The sequence below is a fragment of the Hipposideros armiger genome, unplaced genomic scaffold, assembly GCF_001890085.2.
Source record: "Hipposideros armiger isolate ML-2016 unplaced genomic scaffold, ASM189008v1 scaffold_28, whole genome shotgun sequence".
NCBI lineage: Eukaryota > Metazoa > Chordata > Mammalia > Chiroptera > Hipposideridae > Hipposideros > Hipposideros armiger.
Genome location: NW_017731378.1, coordinates 1,120,265 through 1,142,000, shown reverse-complemented (window position 1 = coordinate 1,142,000; position 21,736 = coordinate 1,120,265). Strand labels below are relative to the sequence as shown.

The window sequence follows — 21,736 nt, the reverse complement described above, 5'->3', positions numbered from 1 at the left end:
AGTAGTGGGGGATGAAGAATTGCAAAATCCATTAGCAAACTGAATACAGAGCTATAATTCACCTAGGGTTATGTGAGGATTGGTTATTCTCAATCAGTTGATAAACACTGGGGGATGTGTAGGGGTATTAGATGAGTTTCCAGCCTCCAAGGAATTTGCAACGTAGCAGAGAAGATAAAGTTCTCTACATGAAACTGTAGTGAGTGATATAAAAAAAGTAAGTAAAGGATGCTAGGGAGTATTTTTTTTTTTGCCTTTTTTTAAAAATTAGTTTCAGGTGTACAAAACAATGCAATAGTTATCCTTTTCACCCCTCACAAAGTGACAACCACCCTCCCCCCATCCACTGTTCCCCCACCCCCGATATCATACATACCTATTACAATTCCATTGACTCCATAATAGGATGCTATTTTTGAGGCACAGACTAAACCAAATTTACAGATCTTATAACTGAAAGCATTTCATGAGACCATTTGACTTGGCCCCCTAACTTCAAGAAAGAAGTTAATGACCTCCTTTCACAGGTGGGGTAAGTAAGGCCCAATGGAGTTACATGGCTTACTCAAAGTCACATAAACAAACGGTAGCAAGAGAAGCCACAGCCTAGGATTTTTCCTTTCCCAGGCAGAATTCTTTGTCCTATATTACCATCAGGCAATCTATCAGTAAATCCCGTTACTCCTACCAGCAAAATATATCCATATTCCAAACACTTTTAACCATTACCACTACTGCCATCAAAATTCAAAACAATGTTTATGTCTTCCCCAGACTATTGCAATAGCCTCGTACGTGATTGCCTTGCTCCCACCTACAGCCTATTTTCAACCAGCAACTAGAGTGATCCTATTCCTCTGCTCAAAATTCTCAATGTCCCTTCTTCTGACTTAAACGAAGAGCCAAAGCCCTTAGGTTGGCCTGTAGGCCCTACATNTTCATTCATTCCATTCATTCATTCACTTTGGAGGTGGTAGGAGAAGATTGACTACAAGATATTTTGCCCAGAGAAGTGAGATGGAGATGAACCTTTGAGACCCACTCACTGCACTAAATCAGAGTTTTGTGGTTGGGGTTTGTTTTCTTGTTTAAAGTTGTGGAAACCTATCAAAATATTTGAGAATTCTTCCAAATCTCTCACATACCTTTATTACTTTAAGGTATGGGTAGGGATTTTATGGGAGGGGTGTTAAATTACTTTCCCTAGGAGGAGAAATAGTAAGCTTTTCCCCATTACCCAATTTGTTTTGTGGATTCCTGTCAATTTCTGTACAGCAAGCAATGCAGTTTCATGTGACAAAGGTTGAGAAAAAAAAAACACACCCCTACAATATTAGATCATAAATGGAGGAGGAAATGAAAATAATTAAAAGTATATTATTTATTCATAAACTACCCAGGGTCAAAGTTTTTAGGATATAAGAGCCCGAGTGAACCCTGGGTGGCTTCCTCAAGCCACAGAGACCCCTGGCTAGAGCAGTCTATGCAGTCTCCTGCTCAAGATTTTATCTGATTCTTATTTTATTTTTATTCCAGTTGCTACATTGATGGCCGAGTGGTCAAGGTGATGGACTTCCTGAAAACTCGCCTGTTAGACACACTCTCTGACCAGATTAGGAAAATTCAGAAAGTGAGTAAAAGTCTCCTGGGAAGAAGAGGAGTCAGTTTGGGGGTAAGGCGAGGAAAAGGTCCCAAGGTCCCAGCTGGATGTCAGCACTGTGGGCACCAGGGTAGGAAACCAGTACAGTGCAGACTCGCATGGTCTGCAGCTCCCTCTCCCAGCTGATTGCTTGTTGTTTTTCTGATTAAGAAGGGTTTGAATGTGCCATATCCAGGTTTAAAAGCTCTGTTTTAATAACAAATATTTTGTAATAGTTTGCTTCTAAATTGTGAGTTTCTTAAGGATAAGTTTATGGTGGTATTTTCTTTTTGCAAGGGTTTATATTAGGTTAGTTTAAGAAGAATGATTACATTCATTCAGTGAAATTCTGGCCTGTGGCCTTGGCAATTCTGAGCCATACTTACATGATTTTTATATGTCTTAGAATCAGCCAAGTAACGTCTTACATTTGTATAGATCAGGAGAAAGCTATATTATAGTAAGCAATTAATTGCATGTAGGTCTATTAGCAAGACACCTTTGGTCAACAGTTCTCAAACTTGAGTACCATCAAAATCACCAGAGATTACTCGTAAAGTTTCCAATCTCACGTCTTGTGTTCTGGTTTAGTATGTCTGTAGTGGGTGTTAGACATTTCTATTTTTAATATTTATTTGCAGAAAACCTACATAAAAGCAGCAACAGACAAGCTCCCATTAATATGAGATAAATAAATCAGTTAATGGACAAATGCTTATATAAAATTAGCTGTGAAATGAAAGCCTATTTGGAACAATCATAGAAAAGCACTATTGATTGCTAAGGTGGAAGTCTGTACCCTTTTTTGCATTCATGCCAATGCCATACTCAGATTACAGATATTCTTTTGAGTCCCCTTGTTCTCAAAGGGTTTGAGAGGCTGGGAAGACTCAGAACTGGTGGACCTTTGCATTCATGTCTGATCCCTCTGGGGACTAGGTGCTCTGGCCAGCACCCTGATCTGTCACGGCCTCCTACGGGGCAAAGCCTAGGGAACTAAATGACTTGAAATATCTCTGCCAGGGTCTGTTTGACATTCATGTAGTTTTTAATATTTAAATATTTAATATTTACTGAGCACTTAGCAAGTACCCGGCAAAGTGCCAGGTGCTAGGATTCAAAATGGAATAAGTAAGACATGGTCTCTACCCTGGAGGGACTCACACTTTTAAGGTTTAATACTTACTTTGAGCAGGATGGAAAACATATTACCTAATGTAGTAGAATGTCAGCCTATTGAACTCTACAGTTTTCTAAGCACATTATGCTAATCTGATATTAGGTTTGCTCTCTAAAAGGAGGGAGGATCTCTCCTTTCTCTCTCTCTCTCTCTCTCTCTCTCTCTCTCTCTCTCTATCTATCTATCTAGTGCTTAATGTTCCCAGCACTATTCCAAGCATTTGTATACAACACTGTACAAGATACACAAGTCCCTGTACTTTTTTATTTTTCTGAAAATAAGTCTAATGACCTGATCAAAGAGTTGTTGTTGGAAGTGAAATGACTCAGTGGTGTCGTGGCACTGAGAGTGCAAGTTCTAACTGCGCTCGTATAATTATTTAAGTAGAACAAAAAGTTCTACGTCAGAAGTAAGACAAAGGTGTTGGAATTAGGTTCTCCCCTTTCACTGCACTACCCATGCATTACCCTCCACCACTGTATACTCCCTTAACAATCACAGAATGTTCCAACACTGGAATAAGTAAGCTAAGCCTACCTCCTGATTTGTGCAGGCAAGGCCAAAGAAACTTAAAGACAAGGGTTCAAACACTGTGCACGACTGAGATTCAGGCATTTAAAAACATGGCCAATGGACTTGGATGGGAGGGCAAAATGTGACTGCAGGAGAAACAGTGAGCCTTGAAGAGAAATACCCTCGCAGGTATGGCTAGAATTAGCAGGAAGGCCTGGAGCCGTCCTCTGGTTATTGCACATAGAACATACCCAGGGGTCCCCTCAGGCCTCAGGTACTGTTCTGGTTATATCTTGTTGTGCAACAAGTTATCCCAAAACTTAGTGGCTTAAAACAACCATTTATTATGCCCATAGATTCTATGGGTCAGGTATTCCCACAGGGAACTGTGGGGATAGCTTATCTTTGCTCCAGGATGTCTGAAGCTTCTACTGGAAGACTCAAAGGCTGGGGTGACTCAACAGCTGGTGACTAGAATCATCAGAAGGTTTGTTGACTCGTGCACCTGGCAGTTAGTTGATGTCACCTGTTGACTAGGAGACCTTTGTGGGACTGATAACTGGAATACCTACATATGAACTCTTCATGTAGCCTGGGCTCCCTCCCAGGGTTCTAAAGTCAGATGTCCAAGAGAGCTAGGTGGGAACTGTATCACCTTTTCTAACCTCCCCTCAGAAGTCACAGGGCTTCTCTTCAGCCATAGTCTTTTCATCAAGACAATCGCCAAGACTGATGGAGATTTGAGGGGAAAGGAAATAAACTCCTCTTGATGAGGGAGTGACAAGAGTCTGGAAGAGCATATGGGACCAGACATATTTGTGCAGTTATTTTTGGAAAATACTGTCTGCCAAAGTTCCATCCTCTGTTTCATTTAGTAGTCCTTCAGTCATTTCCCTGACTAGTTTTCTTTTTCTAACTCTCTTTCACAAAGCTCCCGCCAGATCTTGCCTTAAATGGTTATCTGCTGGGCGTGTTGCTGGATCACAGATTCCCTGAGATTGGATTAACAGGACGAGCCCTGCATGGGCTGCAGCAGCCCGGGCGCAGTTCTTAGGGCCTCCAGGATGAGATTCTGTCACCACAGCCCGGGATGTGCTCGGTATTGGCCTGCCCCATGGAGATGAGGGCTGGGACACCAGAGAAGGGTCACCAAGCTTTTCCAGTTGAAAAGTTGCTTTGGCTGTTCCTGAAGACCCCTGTGAGTGGAAAGGCGGGGGGGGACTAGAGTCCAAGGTGCAAACTGGGGCTGAGTGGCCAAACTTCTGTTTTGTGAGCCCCCAAAACTAGTTCAGAGATGAGTCAAGTAACATTTCAATACGTACAGTGTATACCTGGAACCCTCATTCAAAAGCTAGAAATGAAATCTTTGTTTTTTCTCTGCTTCAGGAAATTCAGAGAACCCCTAATGGCACTCCTCCCCCTTAGCTCCACAGTGATGGAAAAAGGGCAGATTTCCCCTTTTCATGTGGGATTGGTTAGATAAATCAGTGGTGAAGCCATTTGAATAAGACATAGGATACAGGACTTGAAGTCTGGTGGCTTGGCTTGGAGCTCAGGCTTAGTTGTATGACCTTGGGACATTACTTAATTTCTCTGATTTTGTTTATGTATAAAATGAGGAGGCTGAGAATATTATCTTCCTTCACTCTTAGGAAATTGAGGAAGGTGAGGGGAGGTGCTATTTGGTTAATTGCTATTGAATGCTAGTTCTTACTGCTGTGATTACTGTTGTTTCAATTATTGTAGTTATTTTTAATAATAATTTATGTAACTGGAGAAGCTTCATGCTGCCTTTATCCTCAATTTATTCCTTGCTTTTTTCCTCTTTCCTCCTTCTTTGAACCCTGGAGAATATGATAGGTGATATTTTTGGCACCTGAAATACATGACTCAATTGCTAAAAACAGCTGTGGTTTCCAAATTTGGACTGCCACTTCTAGAAGAATTCTTAGTTTTCTGAGCAGTGGGCAAATTCATGTTATATGAAAATCTACAAAGCCAAACAGACACGTTTGGACACCTCACTTCTTTGGATGATCCCCACACCCTCTCTCTTCCACTAGAATGAGGATAATCATCTGTACTTTGGGAGATGCATCAAGGGAAAGAGTTGAGAATCTAAGACTGCAGGCAAGACGAGTCAGATGGGAGAATGAGAGATGTGGAGGACACAGTGCACATGGTACAGTGCGGATACCTGGGCTGACTCCAAAACAATAGCGTAAGAACCAAGAAGAACCACTTTGGCTGAAGTCACGTGGACTCTAAGATTTGTGTCTTCATCTCCTAGAGGAATCAGAGGAGGAAATAACACTTTTTGATATTATTTTCAGCAATTCAATAAGCACAGGGAGGAGTTGGTGAAACCCTAGTCAGAAGGGAAGTATTTCCAAAAGTCCTGTCCTTATGACTGCGTTTTGAATACCAGAGGAACTGAACACTCCCTAATATTAGAACAGCTCCCTTCTCCCTTCCTTCTTTCTTCCCTTCCTTCTTTCATTTGTCCACTGTTGATAACATCCTTAGTGTTTCCCAGACCCCTGAGGATAAAACGGTAAGCAAGACCGATGTGGTGGTTGTCCTTAGAGACCTTATGGCATAGTGGGAAAATAGTTAATGAAGCAAGTAATGGTAATAACATGCAATTATGCTTATAATATTTAATAAAGATTAACTCTTTGAAGTTTCAATAAATGCAGTGACATTATGCCACTTTCTCCAAAATATCTTAGTTGTAGGATCATGGAAGTAGGTAAAGCAGAGGAATATGTAATCCTTTAGAAGTAATGCATAGATCAAGAAAGAAGCTGTTTTTTTAACCACCCTTCCTATTTGAGCCTCTTCATATGTCAAATGGTAAGAGGGTAAAAGAATAACAGTTGTTCTTCAGGATCATAGACTAACTGGATGCACAATTAAAGGAAAAATGAGGACGTTAATGTTAACCTTCTCTAATGGAGAAAACTGGAAAATGAAAACACATTGCTAGGGTAAGAACAGTCGTATCACCACAAAAATCAGTACTTGATTCATTCATTCACTCATTCATTCAACATTGAATGCTTATTTCCGTGTCCCAGTGCCTACCGTAGTGCTCATCGCTTGACAGGTGCTCAATAAGTGTTAGAGGGAGGAAGACAGAAGGGGAGGGGAAAGCGAATGAGCAGAGTAAAACAGCAGTGGAAGTGTAAAAGAAGTAAAATTATGTTTTTGTCTCATTCACATTTGGATCTGCTGGCTCTGCTGTTCACATGTGGGAAAATCTAATCTGCTGGTGTTGAATAGATAGAAATTGCTTTCATCAGCCATAAATGGGCTATGCCACGTAGGCAGAGCAGGAGATTGTGTTTAGGGGTGAAGGAAAGGTCTCTGTGTGCCCCAAAATAACATTGCGCTCTGTTTGATAATGCCGGGTGTTGCATGTTAGAAAAATAATCTCTCATTCTACATTAGAAGGAGGAGGTGAAACGGAAGCAACCTGAAAAGAGGTAAACTACACTGGTTTAAAGTCCTACTGTGGTGTTAACAGCAAATTGAAGCTCTTTCCCAAAAGTAGATTGTGATGACAGGGAAGAGAAATACAGGCCAAGGAAGGACTCAGGAGAGGCAGGGGACCCTAACTACAAGCCATCCCACTCCCAATTTCTTTAGCGACATCCATGGGTGATTCTGTTTTATGGGGCCAGGAGCTTGTACAAAGGGGACCTCTTTAAGAAAAAGAAGCAAAGCAATTTGCACATTTTAGAAATATATCTGACCACATGAATACATGACGAGGCTCCTGCCCAGACCATTTGCAGAGGCCTGTGAAAGTGGGGAGCTGGCCGTTTAGGCTTCACGAGCTTCCCAGTACATGAGCCTCTGTGACTCCACTTGGCTGTTCAGCTGCAAATGGGAGAATATGACCCACGAGAAACTTTGGCTCTGCCCTTTCATATGTAAGACACTAATAGTAAATGGAGGAATTTGTCTGGAAAGGCACGTTTTCCACACAAGGGCCCCAAAGTTTAGGTCATTGTCATTCCATACACCATATTTTCTTGATTCTTAACATAAATAATTATAACATATACTATCAATTTAATAACAGCTGGGGGGAAAGTGTAAACAGCTGACAAGTTTCTTTTGGTTTTAATTATGAAGAGCATTCTGATTTCAAAACCATGAAAATGTGAAAAATGCATGAACTTACAGAAATATAGTAACTATATTACCTTTTAGGTTACAAATGCCATCGATTGAGTACATCATATATTTCTAGCCCATTGAAGAAATCAGTAAATTGCTCAAGGCCACACTTGCTAAGTAGTAAAATCAGATTTCAAACCCCCGCAGGCCCACCCAACTCCAGAGCCCACACTCTTACCTAATACACCATTCTGCATCTCCATACTTGTTAACCATTTATTTTGTAGTTCATGTAATATTTATATTCCTAACCACCCAGGATTGGGAAGACTTTTAAAGAAAAATACTGAATGTTCCTGGTGAAGGAGCATCAATTTGATCCCGAAATCAGTTGATATAATCTGGAATGGGTGTCCTAGAAATGAGGGTTGAATGAAAGTTGGTACCACAGTGTTAGGTTACCACCATATTCGGTGGTAGAAGACGACAAGGCTTTCCAGAGAGAGATGTGCATTCATTTGCTGGACTCCATTTCTGTTTCATGTACACAGGCTTTGGGTCCTGTTATGTGCCAGACACTGACAATGTGAAGATACGTGCTGCCTGTGGGCACTTGGAGGAAAGACCCCGGGAACAAATTCCCATTTGGAGCAAAAAGCTTCTTCAGAAGGAAGAGGCATATTGGGGTGACTTTCCAATGTTTCCACATGGAAGTGGAGACCTTATAGGGTTCATCTTGAGCAGGAGGACATTAGCCCTGAGGCTGGTGGAGCCCATGACTTGTCAGTGGGTAGACTGTCCAGTAAGGCTGAGGGGTTGGTTACGCACAGAAAAGGCTGGGGAAGGGAAGAAGGGTGATTCATTTGCAAGTAACTGCTGTCCAGTTCCTCCCTCCTCCAGCACTTACCCTCCATCATAGTCATTGCTTTGGGACTCGGTGAGACTTTCTTCCTTATATTCTTGCATATGCTCATAATTTCCTTGTCTCCTGGGTGAATTTATCTTTGTGTGTGTGTGTCTTATTTTAATTTTATGTTTTGTTGCAATTACATTCAATTGCTTTTCTGTGGTTTGAGATAACAAGAGCAGAGAATGCAATTTTAAATCCTAAAAATGACACAGAAGCCACAAATTAAAAATTGATCTGATACCAAAAGAAAATGGGCAAATAAGGCACTCTGGAACAGGGAGATGATAAAAAGAAATTATACAGGAAAAAAAATTAATGAAACTGACAGGAAGTACATTAGACAGAAGAAATAAATCAAGAATATGATGAGATATTGGAATAGCTGAGCTCAGAATAACCCGGCTTGTCAAACCTAAGAAGGACATATTAAATATGAAGGCAGTTTAGTCAACCAGAAGCTTCTAGGTCTCCTCAAATAAGAAAATTCAGTTATAAAGTAGACAGAGTCCTGAACTGCAACTGTAAGGATTTGGTATTTGCTCTTATGATGAGGCTGTTAATTATCTTCTATGAAACTCAGCCTTTTCATCAGGAGACTATTGTCTCTCTCATTTATTAACATGTAGGTTATTTCATCATCTTACTATTTCACAAGTATGTAGTAAGTAAAATAACCGCCAAGCATTCTATAGGGCACGCGAAAAGGAAAAAAACGCGGCTTTCTCAAGCTGCTTGCAGTATAGGAAGAAAAACAAATAGGCAAACAGAAAATTACAACTCAGTATAATAATGTCAAGGTCAGATATAGGTTCAAAGAACTTTGGGGCCCAGGGCAGTGAACAATTAATTTTCTGAAGGTTTAAGGAAAGTTCCAGAGAGGAGGTAATATGTGAATTAAGACATGAAAAAATGTCAGACAATGTGGGTGAGGAATGAGTAGGGGAGAAGGTAATCAGTAGAAGCCTAAAAGAAGATAGTGCAGTTGACGATGGTGAATCCATTGTGTTGTAACCATAGATGTCGTGACGAGGGAGGGGAGAAGAGGTAGCTAAGGGGTGGTTATGAAGGATCTTAGATAGCAAGTTAATTACAGCACTTGGCGTCATATCCCATGGGTCAGTGGTTCTCACTATCACGTCAGCATGTCTAACATACTCCATGGACAAATGGATGAAATAAACCAGGGTTGTATGCAGTTACTGGCTCCTTACGCTGTTTTCCCAGTTAAGGAAACATTTCATAATTCTGGCAAATAAAAAGAATGTTACTGTGACAACTTTCCATTTTATTAGGAACAAGTTACTCTTAGCACATCTCCTAACTAATCACACAGACCTCTCTTTGTGATCATGCGGTTGAGTGCTACTGCTGGTAATGGGGAACCAACGAGGGTTCTGAAGCTGGGGAGGGACTCCCCAAATAGCAGCAGGTGGAGGATGGACCAGAGGAGGATGGATTTGGTAGAAAAACCAAGGGAGAAATGATAAGATCCAACACTCTTGAAGGGGCAGTGAGGAAGGAGCGGGCAGAAAGGAATGATTGCCCTCCTCTTTGAATATAGTAGGTAGCTTAGAGTCAAAACCACACAAGAAGGATGGAAAGAAACACCAGACATTACTCAACTCTCACCTGGATCTCTTATAAATATAATAAGGACCAAAGAGACAGGGGCACCGCCAAGAAGAGTTCTGTGCATAAGGTAAGGTTTAAGAAGCTTCCTGAAGCTATTCAGCTCCTTTGAGCCAATGATACAGGGGACCAGTTCTGATTTCTTAAAGAGCTGTCGCCCTTCCTGAGGTCCTGGGTAAGGTTGATTTCCAAGTAGATGAGACACTGGAATTAATGGACTCCAGCTTCTTTTGGAGGGTGGGCCTCCTGCCAGGGCTGATTAGCCCAGCTGGCCTGTCCACTGTTCCTGTTTTATTGCTTCCTTTCTCATTAAGGAAGGTGTTGGGTTTGGATAACCATAAACAACATGTCTGCTGCTACGAGGCTACCATCTCTTGCACAGCCGGTGGCTGAGACCAGACTCTCAGGAGTCTTTTTTCTAAGGACTTAGATCACAGTTTTGGAGAGACAAGGAAAGGAAGCCCAGGTTTGAAAAATGTGCCACATAAGTGGTTATTTTCCTATTCTGATTGTTTTTCCTTTTTTTAAAAAATTCAAAGTAATAGAGAAAATAAAAACGAAAACAAGAATCAGCGCCGTTTTCCCTGACCTCTCCCTTCTCCCTCACCCCTCCCGCTTCAGCACAGCCACATCAAAGAGTCCTGATGTCCTCAACTCATGAAAGATGAGGGAAGGGAGTGGACAGTGTCTCCCTTTGCACCATCCTGCCCCTAGAAAGCCCAAGGATTCTGAGCAGCCACTGGCCGCTTGGCGAGCTATTCTGTGGGTGCCTCAAAATTCCCTCATCTATTTGGGCGCAAGGGCCGAAGTCTATTTGGGACAAAAAACTGCTGAAAAGGGAGCCGACCAACTGCTCAGCCTCCCTCGCATCAGCAATCTCAGCATTTGTACTTCTCCTTCCCCAGACAGCGTGTGCCTTAAAATAACCTTCACTGGCACATCATTTCTCAGCAGGAACATGCCCTTGTTTTTTCCAGTCCTGCAATTTTCTCTCTTCCAGCACAGGGAGAATCATATTTACGCAGAAAACCGCAGTGTTGAACTATAGCCCTCCGTCTCTTAGAGTTTCACTTTCTCAGGGAATTTTGCAGGTGGTTCCATCTGGTGTTCCTGATTGTTTTTCTCTCCTCTTCTGCCCATGCAGATTTCCTCCGCAGTCCCAACCAGCACCCAGCCTTGGTACCTTCCCCCGCCCCCATGTCACCACAGTGGTCTCTGTTCATGGTAGACACACAGTTCATCAGCCTCTCGCCATGTCCCGAACAGTAAATGCTCAGAAAATCCTCGTTGATTTATACCAACTGCTCCCAGACTTTTAACACAGATACTTTCTAGGAACCTCTTTTCCACAGAACATTTCATTTCTGGTGTAGGTTTTGTATCGAAGTTCTACCTCTCTGTGTGTTGTTTGGTTCATGTGGTTTCTCTAGAAAAAGACAGGAATTGCCTCTGTTCTGCGAGTGGATAAATGAATGACTCAGAATGCTAATTATGTTCATGTGAATTACCCACTTGCATTTTAAATTCTAAAAGGCCCTTCTCTGCTATTTAGCATACATCTGGCCTATTACCTATCACCACAAGTGTTGTATACAAAAGAAAAGCAGCCAACTCTAATGTTAGATTGACCCAAACGCAACTGCTTGTGCTTTGGACAAGCGGAGGTCTAGGTAATATTTGATTTACATTTTAAGAGCTTACCATGTGCCATATGCTTTTTCAAGTGCTTTACAAATATTAGGTAATTTAAATATAGAAAAAATGCTTTCTGAGATAAATAATATTATTATTATAATTTTACAGCTGAGGAAATGATGTCATAGAGAGGTAATGTAATGCACTCAGGTCATGCAGCGAGTAAATGATAGAGCTGGGACTCAAACACAGGCAATCTGTGTGCAGAGTCCATGCCCCCAGCCACCACTCAATAACAATTCTTAGACTGTTTCTTTCCAAATGTTCCTGCGAGTCAGAAGAGAATTCGGATGAACTTTTATTTGCACCGTGTCTATGTCCTTCCAGAGTCCTCTGTACACAGTATTTTATAAATCTAACCATTTCTGGAATCAAGTCTTCATTTAAAGGATCTAGACTTTGAATTCCTTTTGAAGTATAACCACCTCATACAAATTGCCGATTAAAGTTGGGAATGCTACCTTCCAACTAAGTACTTATGACAAATGTCCTCACAGGGTAAGTGGTGGAAACACATGATTATCGTCTTCAATCTAAGAACATTATAATGAGCTTGATTCGTCAAAAAAATCCTTCTGGTATCCAGATCACACTGGATGTTGATTTGCCTTTACCACTTCTAGGGTTATTGGAGTCCATATTTAAATTGCCTGGTACGCAAAACAGTATTTCCCTTTCCTTCTCTGAAATCTTCATCTTTCAAAATTCAAGGGTCAAGCCCCAGGCTTGATACTCTGAGCTTTAAGCAAATAAACATGTGTTGCTCTTATCTACATCTTTCATTCTGTTATAGGTTTTCACTGTATGCCTTTATTTTTCCTGACCTCTAAGGTGGTTTTGTAATCAAAATATTGCTTTCAAGTCTTTGACCAGCTTAGTTGCTCTTTCTTAGGTTGTATAACTTCTTTAAAGAGTGACAGTTTCCTGTGAGTTTGTGCATTGGCAGGTTTTGACCTCTCTGGGTCACTAGAGCACCACAGCCTCCAGTTAAGCACACATTCTGTACCAGGCACTCTGCTAGGCACTCTGCCAGGAAGTAAATATAAAAGTCAGCAATACAGGAACCCCCTCCTGCCCTCCAAGAGCTGATAGTTCAGGGTTTCTAGGGAGTAATCCATAAACACCTGGACTTCTTTCTGGGATCAGAAGTGATAGTTCAGAATCCCCCACAAAACTGTAAGTACATTTGGCATTAGTTTCTCTGAATTCATTCATCACTTTAGACGGACTTGCACAAATTTTCATCTACATCTATGCCCCTTCCCACTAGCTCTCAGGATCTTTCTGTGATTGGCCCAATGTCATGTACTCTGAGCACAACCCCATCAGGTATTATTCCATCTCACGGATGAGGAAATTGAAGTTCAGAGTGGTTATAGAAATAACAGAACTTTAATTTGTGTGTCACTTTTCAGTTTTCATGACTATATATGTGTATATATATATATATGTACATATATATGATTTCATAGCAGCTATGATTTCATCACAGCTACAGTTCTCTTTACATAAATCGAATCATATCACTCTCTTGCTTAAATCCCTCCAATAGCTTTCCATCACACTCAGAATAAGAAATACTCGTTCTTTCTTTTCTGGCCATTTTTTTAAATCTTTCATTCCCTTATTCACTACACTCCGGATAGTTTCTTTTGGTTCTACAAACACCAGTCCTGTTTCCACCTCAGGTCCTGTTTCCGTGCTGCTCCTGCAGATCCATCAAGGGGCTGGCGCTCTCTTCCCTCAGGTCTCGACTCAGATACCACCTTTCAGAGGGACCTTCCCTGACCACCATCTAAAGTATCAACCCTCCCTTCCTGCTCAGTCACTTTCTATCAGACTGTTTTCTTTTCTTCCTTGTTCTCATTATTTCTAAGTTTCTTTTGCTTGTCTACTTGTTTATTTTTAGTCTCCTCCCCTTGACTAAAACGTAAGCCAGTGAGAGCAGAGCCTTGCTCTGTTTCATTCACTGCTGTATTCCTGCCCCTAGAACTCTGCTTGGTATATAGCAGGTGCGCAATAAATATTTGTTGAGTGAATGAATAAATGCATTTGATAATGCCTTAATGTTTTTGGATAGAAACCATTAGCCCTTTTCTAGTCCCATTTTTATATGTTCTCCTCAGGTAATTTCATTCCTGTGGCTTTTTCTGCCACGCTCACTGTTCGCCACCCACCCAGATCGTTGCTTCTGAGGTAACCAGCTCTAACCTGTATTTGACTGTTTTTCTGTCTCCCATATTTGTTGTTTATGAAATTTTAACTTATATAATCAAAGATACTCTTGACCTTTGGAGGACAGGAGCCAACGGGACCTGCGTTAATATTAAAAAATGCTAATAGATTTTAACATTTTATATTTGGAAGAGACTTAAATTTCATCTACTCCATAGCTTCACATGTTGATGAAGAAATTGAGATCCAAGATAATGACAAACCAAAACTTTCACAGGTAGTGTCCAAAATTTCCAGGACGCATTCCTTTTTTCATATTAGTTATTGGCCTACTTAGGCTCTACCTCTCCTTTTGCTAATGTACACACACACACACACACACACACACACACACTCCCCACTTTACTGAGATATAATTCACATACCATAAGGTTCACCCTTTGAAAGTGTGCAATTCAGTGGCTTTTAGTATATTTATAGAATGTGAAACCATCGTCACTATTTAATTTTAGAACATGTATATCATCCCTAAAAGAAACCCCATACCTATTTACAGTCACTCTCCATCCCGCGCCTCTTCTCTATCCTTCTCCTACCCTAGGAAACCATTAATCTGCTTTCTGTCTCTATGGACTTGTGTATTCTGGGTATTTCACATAACGAATCATATAATATGTGGCCTTTTGTGTCTGGCTTCTTTCACTTAGCTTAATGATTTCAAGATTTATCATGTTGTAGTATTTCCTTTTTTATTTTGTTTTCTTTAATGAAGCCCCTGTCTCTAACTGCCTCATTTCAATATCTTTGAGCAAAAATTAAATTCTGAATATCCCAGAAGCCAAAGGCAAAAAGAAAAAGCACCAAAAGATCACTCAGTTCTAGTTAGTCATAAAGGGATTATGAAGTTTATCAAGTGCACAGTTATTTTTCTGACATTATATGTTAAGAGTAATCATTGATGTAGTCCTTTAATTTCACCATATGGCTCTGTCTTCTGATAATTTAAGGTGTTTTTCTGGAATTCTTATTTAAACTATTTCCAGCTTCCCCTTAGTTGGGCACTGTGAGCAATGTTGAAAATGGGGAGAGGACTACCTTGTGGTGTCCTCAATGATGTTTCTTTTTCTGGGTCCAAGGAGGAATTTTTATTTAATTTTTAACAACATTCAAGTTTAACCTCCACTACTAATTCTCAGGGTCTTTCTTCCGTTTTTTATCACTATCTTACTTCTGTCTGAAATGTTTGAAATATTTTTACAACTTTATTCTTGAAAGAGTCAAGTACTTTGCCAACTCTGATTTTAAAATAGGTCTCAAATAATACAAATTCTCAAAGAAATGGGGGAAAGGGCAGGGAGCTCTGCCTAGGAAGAGATAAAAAGAGGAATCTGATTGTTTGCTGATGTCTGCCCATGGGTTTGGGAAATGGAAGGTTCTGGCATATATGCTACATTTCACATATGTTTTTTCGCTTATTTTGTTTTAATTTTCACTTTCATCTCTAATCCCTACTTGCATTCATCTCCCTCAAATACATGCTTTCCTTATGTTTGATATATGTCTTCAAGAGACATGTAGTTTTATATAGCATTTAGTGTTTTGAGTGTGACTGAGTTATTACATAAATAATATTGTGTCATAAATCTCATTCTGTTGCTATTTTTAAGTAATTTGTTACATTTCAGTTACAGTTGATATACAATATTAGTTTCAGGTGTACAATGTAGTGATTAGACATTTACAAGTTTGTAACTTAAGAAATGATCACCCAGATAAATACATGACCTTTTGGACACCATACAGAGTTATTACAATATTATTGGCTATATTCCTTATGCTATTCTTTACATCCCCATGACTATTTTGTAACTACCAATTTGTACCTTTTAATCCCTTCCCTCTCTTCACCCACACCCCTCAGCCCTCCTCCCATCTGACAACCATCGAAATGTTTTCTATATCTATGAGTTTGTTTCTGTTTTGTTTGTTCATTTATTTTGTTCTTTAGATTTCACATATAAGTAAAATCATATGATATTTGTCTTTCTCTGCACAATACCTTTCTCTCTCTCTCTCTCTCTCTCTCTCTCTCTCTCTCTCTCTCTCTCTCTCTCCTCCCTCCCCCCTCTCTCCATATATATATCACTCTTCTTTATCCATGCATTCATGATGGACACTCAGGTTGCCTCCATATCTTGGCTATTGTAAATAATGCTGCAATGAACATATGGATACACATGTTTGCCTTAAAAGTAGTGGTTTGTGTTTCTTTGGATAAATACCCAGAAGTGGGATTACTGGGTCCTTCTTTGTCTCTTGTTATAGCCTTTGTTTAAAGTCTGTTTTGTCTTGCATAAGTATTGCTACCTCAGCTTTTTTTTTTTTTCATTTCCATTTTCATGAAATATCTGTTTCTACCCCTTTACTTTGGAGAGGCTAAACTTCAAGCCAGGGCCAGCTGCCACCAGTGCTGAGCTTGGGACTGCACAGCAAGAGATATGAGGCACACCAAGGCCAGATGCTGCTTTTTTTTTGGGGGGGGGGGAGGAGGGATATGAACCTTTAAGAGATTTTAAGAAAGTCTTCAGCCTGAGCCAAGGAAGGTTGTGTGCATGGAAAAACCCCTTGAAGTGGCTGGGGTGGGCCCAGAATTTGGGTGCAGTTGGGTCTCAGGGAATCACCAAGGTGGGGCAAATGGTGTTAGCTAGGTTGATGGAGATTCAGATCTGGAGCCTTCCTACTATTGCAGTCTGGGTGGGGAGAGGGCTCAACAGTGGAACAGTGGCTTCTGCCAGCACTTCTGTCTGGGAGAAAACTGCCCCTCTAGCCCTCACCCTGAAGTCAGACAATTCTGTTCATCCCTGTATGTCCCTGGAGCCTTTCAAACTGCTACCCCAGCTCTGGATCTCAGAACGAGTTCGTCAGTGAGTGAGTCCCTGCACGGGCCCTTTAAGAGGAGTGCCTGGGACTCTCCCGCAGCCCTCCACCTCATTCAGCCACCATCCCTGCTGGTTTCCACAGCCAGAAGTCGTGGGGACTTCTCTTCACGGCACTGGAACCCTGGACTGGGGAGCCTGGTGTGGGGCTGGGCCCCTTCACTTTTCAGGGGGGACCTCCACAGCAGAGGTATCCCTCCCAATTTTTAACCACCACATGTGTTTGTGGGACCAGCCCATTTTGTGTCTCTACCCCTCCTACCAGCCTCTAGGTAGCTTCTTCTGTATATCCTTAGTTACAGGACTTGTGTTCATCTAGCCTTCAGGCGATTTTTGATGTTGGTCAATCTGTAATTTGGTTGTAATTTTGATGTGGTCATGAGATGAGGCAAGCACAGCATTTACCTACTCCATCATCGTGACTGGAAATCCCTGTTGCTATGTATTTTTAACTCACCACTAAACCTTTAAAACCTTTGCATGTTCCTGGCTTTACACAGAATGTATTGGTGTAGCGGCTGCATAATATTTTATGGTATGTATCCACCACAATTTACTTTTCCATTCCTCTAGCAATGGACACCTGCCAGAACCAGTTACATACTGAATGAACATCCTCATACTTGTCTCTTTAGAGACCTGAGGGAAAATGGCTTTGGTTTATATGTCCAGGAGACATAGGACCTAAATACACTGTTGTTTTTATCCAGTGCCTCTTGTGCATAACTAGCATCCTCTCAGCCCCACTTCCTGCTCTATCCATCTCTGCAGAGACCAGAGCTTGGCAGGCACACAGGATGAAACCAGCTTGGTGCTGGTATAGTGCAGTAGGGCCTGTCCTCTCATTTCCTGCTCTGGGACTCCTCTAAGGCAAAGATGTGGAACACAGGGAACCTGCTCAGTACTCATGTCTGCACAATGAAATGGGGTGATGGGGGAGGGGTTAATAGGAGCCAAGAGATAAATACTTTCCTTTGTGTCATCGGGGGGACAGTTCTGAGACATAGTTCATAAGGCTCCTGCCAAGATCCCTGTGGGATTGAGTACAAGTTGCCAGCTGTGGTTGACAACTTGAAAATGCTTCCTTGTCTGTTCTTCCCTATTTCAGTCCCCCAGTTCCTCATTCTTGCTGTCTGTTATTCCTTCCCAAATGAACTACCTATAGACAAGCTTTCAGAGGCTATGCAGTGTACATTTTTCCTAAGTACTGCCAGATTGTTCTCCAAAGGATCTGAGCTCTGATGTGGATAGTTTGGCCAATGTCCAACTTGTGGATCAGACCTGGGTCATTTCAAAACTTCAGAGAGCCACCTTTTGACAAGAGGCTTTGCCTCTGCTTGGAAAACTGCTCCCTGTATCAGATCTTCCACCTGTGGGTCAGTGATTTTTCTTTTTACACTTACTGCAGATATTTCACAATGTGGTTGTAATATGTATACATGCCCTGGTAATTATAAAATACCTCTCCCAAACATTGATCTCTGCCTGATCTCATGATTCATGACTTCTTAGGCATGGACAGTGCACTCATCCATAGATGTGTTGTAACAGAGTATTAAGAAAATTTGCTTTCCAATACTTGTTAATATGGAAACATCATAGGTTTATATTTTCCTGTGAAGGGTGTAGCTGTCAGTCCTAGAATATGCACTTGTTCTGTCACATTGGGTTTACTTAGGAAAAAATGATCATTTCTTTGAGTGGACATGTGTCAATATCAATGCTTGTGTGTGCGCGTGCCAGGTGACTCTATGGTGTGGTTCCACAGGAAAAAAGCACAGGTCATTACCATCTGGGAGAAAAGGATGGAAGAACTTCCTTAAGGGGATATATGTTCCTTCTCATTTAGGAACAGCTTTTAAAAATCTGATATTCCCCTTCTGCTTTTGTTGTGTGAACAGGTGGTTAATACATACACCCCAGGAAAGAAGATTTGGCTTGAAGGTGTGGTGACCACCTCAGCTGGAGGCACAAACAATCTATCCGATTCATATGCTGCAGGATTCTTGTGAGTAACACTTGCAATTGCACTCCCTCGGGCTTTGAGGAAAGGACAGTGAAACTCCGACAATGCTCAGTATTCTGCCCATTGTGTGTGGGGGGGGCCCTTTCCCATTGAATATTCTTTATCTATTTTTTTGTGAATGTGTTTCAACAAACAGAGATTAGGGACTTCTCTGGATACTAAAATGTCAAGCACAGGCATTAGAGCAAGATGATAGTAGCAGCAGTCATAAAAGTAATAGGAAATTTATTTAATGTCTCTACTGCAAGACACAGTGCTGACAACATACATTTCTCATCTAATTTTCATCAGAGTCCTGGAAGATAGGTAAGCGTAATCACAGGGTTTTTGCCCTTTGGAAACTTCTAATTGGAGGAAGGGAGACAAGAGCTAAAGCCACAGGAGATAAGTGCCGTAACAATAATAATTTTAACTCAGTAGTGCTTACTGTGTGCCAAGTACTGTCTAAAGTGCTTTATATACAGTTAGTAATTTAACAACCAGGGAAATAGACACTATTACTTTATGACAACCCAGTGAGATTGATGCTATTATTAGTTAGTGGCAGAGATAGGGCTCAAACCCAGGCAGTGTGCGGCAGAGTCCAGCCTTTTTGCATCTACCTCAGAACACCTGTCTTTCTGCTTCACATGGTCTGTCTACAAAAGGGAGGTGTGAAGGCACCAAGACTTTCTTTAGGAGGATCAAGAAGGGCTTCATGGGAAAATTGGAATTTGAAAGGGACGTAGATGACTCTAATTTCTGTAGGTAAAAAATGGTGGTGATGGGAGAGGGGAGCATTCTCAGCTGAAGGAACATGGTGGGCAAAGGAACAGGGGCAGGGAAATGATTCGTGTGACGAAAGCCTCGGCGTCTGCAGAGATGTGGTGAGGGCTGAGACTATCGAGGGGGGCTACCAGCAAATCATGCAAGGCCTTGAAAACCAGGCAGAGGAAGTGAGGTCTTGTTATGCTTAGTGGCAAGCCAATGAGGATTTGGGAAGAAAGAGGCACCATCTGACGGGTGGTTTAAAACGGCTTTGGCAATAGTATGCTCAAGAGTTTGGAGAGGCAAGGGATGGGAAAATGAATGTGAAGCTACTGCAGTTGTCTGGAGAACAACTTAAGCCAGAGGCATAAGGGCCCCTGGCTGGCCTGCCAGTATTACGTAGCAGGGACAAACCCCTCAGGACCACAGACCAACCTGATCTGGTCTAATCCTGTGGTCCTGGCTTCTTTGGCTGAGCAAGGTCCTCTTAAGAAGCTTCTTTAATACATTTGTGGAAGACAAAGCAGGCCCGTCAAGTAGATTGCCTTTACAGATGGAATCCTGCAAATGCAGATGAAGAGAATGAGTCAGTGTAATACACGGTGATACCTTGGGTCTTCCATCTGTGTGTGCTCAGCCTGTAACATTGAGCAGCACAGAGCAGTTGTTCAATGAGCATGGTTCCGATGAAATGGAGTGAATCAGCATTTGATACAGTGCTGCTGAGAGTCTTCTTTCAAAACCAAACTCCCCGCTGGGTTTCACTGTGAGCCCTGGGACAAGGGCGAGAAGTGAGGTTGGCAGTCAGTACAATAGGCGGCCTCTTGGAATCAGCAGTGAAATGGATTTGCTCAGCCGTTGCAAAAGAACTCTGCTGCAGGGCTCAGTAAGCAGCCCAGTTGTACTGAGTGTTTTCCTGAGCATTCTTCTCTTTAGGGAATGGTGTGAAATGAGAAATATTACCGACCTTCATGGAGGGAGCTGGAGAGAGACCTGTCTTCTCACGGGCATCAGCCAAATATCCATAGATCTCTGAAGTCACAGCAGACCACAGATAAACACAGTTGTGTAGATTTGAGTTGTAGCTTAGTACCCATTGCTTGGTTGGCACGGATCATATGAAAACTAGCTCATTCTGCTCCCCTACCTCTTTATCACCCATTTGCTCTCCCTCCACTGGCAGTTACCCAGCATTATGCCCTTTGAGTCCAGTTCTCCAAGGGGCATAAATTGCTTTCTGGGGAAAAAAAAGTAAAGCATTATAGGAAGCTCTAGAAAGTTAGCAAGAAGTTGGAAAGAAGGCATTTTTTAGCCTTTTTTCAATATATGGCCTAACTATGAGCTTACGAGTACACATGCCCATGTAGGCATGAGTCAGAATTCTCTGCTGTCTGTTATTCAAGGGTAGTTTTCCCAATCCAGGCTTAGAGATACTCTGATGCACTACAAACATCCTTGGCAAAGCACTGTGTCTCCAGCTTCTAGTGGTGTCTGGCACATAGTAGATAGTCAATAAACTTTTGTGGGATAAAAAATAACAGTAATGGTAGCATCTTTGGTGGAATATTCCAGCCATCTTACCACCTTTCTCTACCTGACCCGAAAGGGAGGCTTGGAACATCACTTATTTCCCCCTCTCTGAGGCATCAGCCCAGAATTCATGTCATAGTTCTACCACAGGACATTTACTACTGTGTCTCAGTGGCTAAAGGAAAAGCTAAACTTCTTATCCCAATTTCACAGAGTTGCTAAATTAATAAAAAGAATAAAGGCAAGTAGCTTAGGCATGTGATCTTCCAAAAATAATTTCAGTTCCCTGGGTCACAATGTACTAATCTGAACAACAACTACAAAAAAGGTTAAATTATTGTCAGATTTTCTTTTTCATCTAAAACTTTTGTTTTTTTGCTTTGTTTTGTTTTATTTTGGATTTGTAACTCTATCAGTAAATATTTGTTAGCTTTTATGAGACGAAAACACAATTGTCAATGTGGAGAAGATTTGAAAATATTAATGTTAGTCATTCATAATATAAAAATTCACTTGCTCTTTACTCCAGTAAGGAAAAAACCTTAATTCTACAAGTCACTGGTTTGGAGCTCCAGATGGTTTCAGATTTGGGAAATCATAACTATGCATAATATGTCCGTAGTATGCT

At 41.4% G+C, this 21,736-nt stretch overlaps 1 protein-coding gene across 2 annotated transcripts in view; it reads left to right on the top strand.

Moving 5' to 3' along the window:
* Nucleotides 1–21,736, top strand: part of HPSE2 (heparanase 2 (inactive)) — a 575,409-nt gene that overhangs the window by 423,016 nt on the left and 130,657 nt on the right. For both annotated transcript variants that reach the window (XM_019636465.1, XM_019636464.1), the window contains 2 exons: nt 1,537–1,630; nt 18,707–18,813. In XM_019636465.1, coding sequence (XP_019492010.1) covers nt 1,537–1,630; nt 18,707–18,813 — 201 coding nt within the window. The remainder of the gene's footprint in view (nt 1–1,536; nt 1,631–18,706; nt 18,814–21,736) is intronic.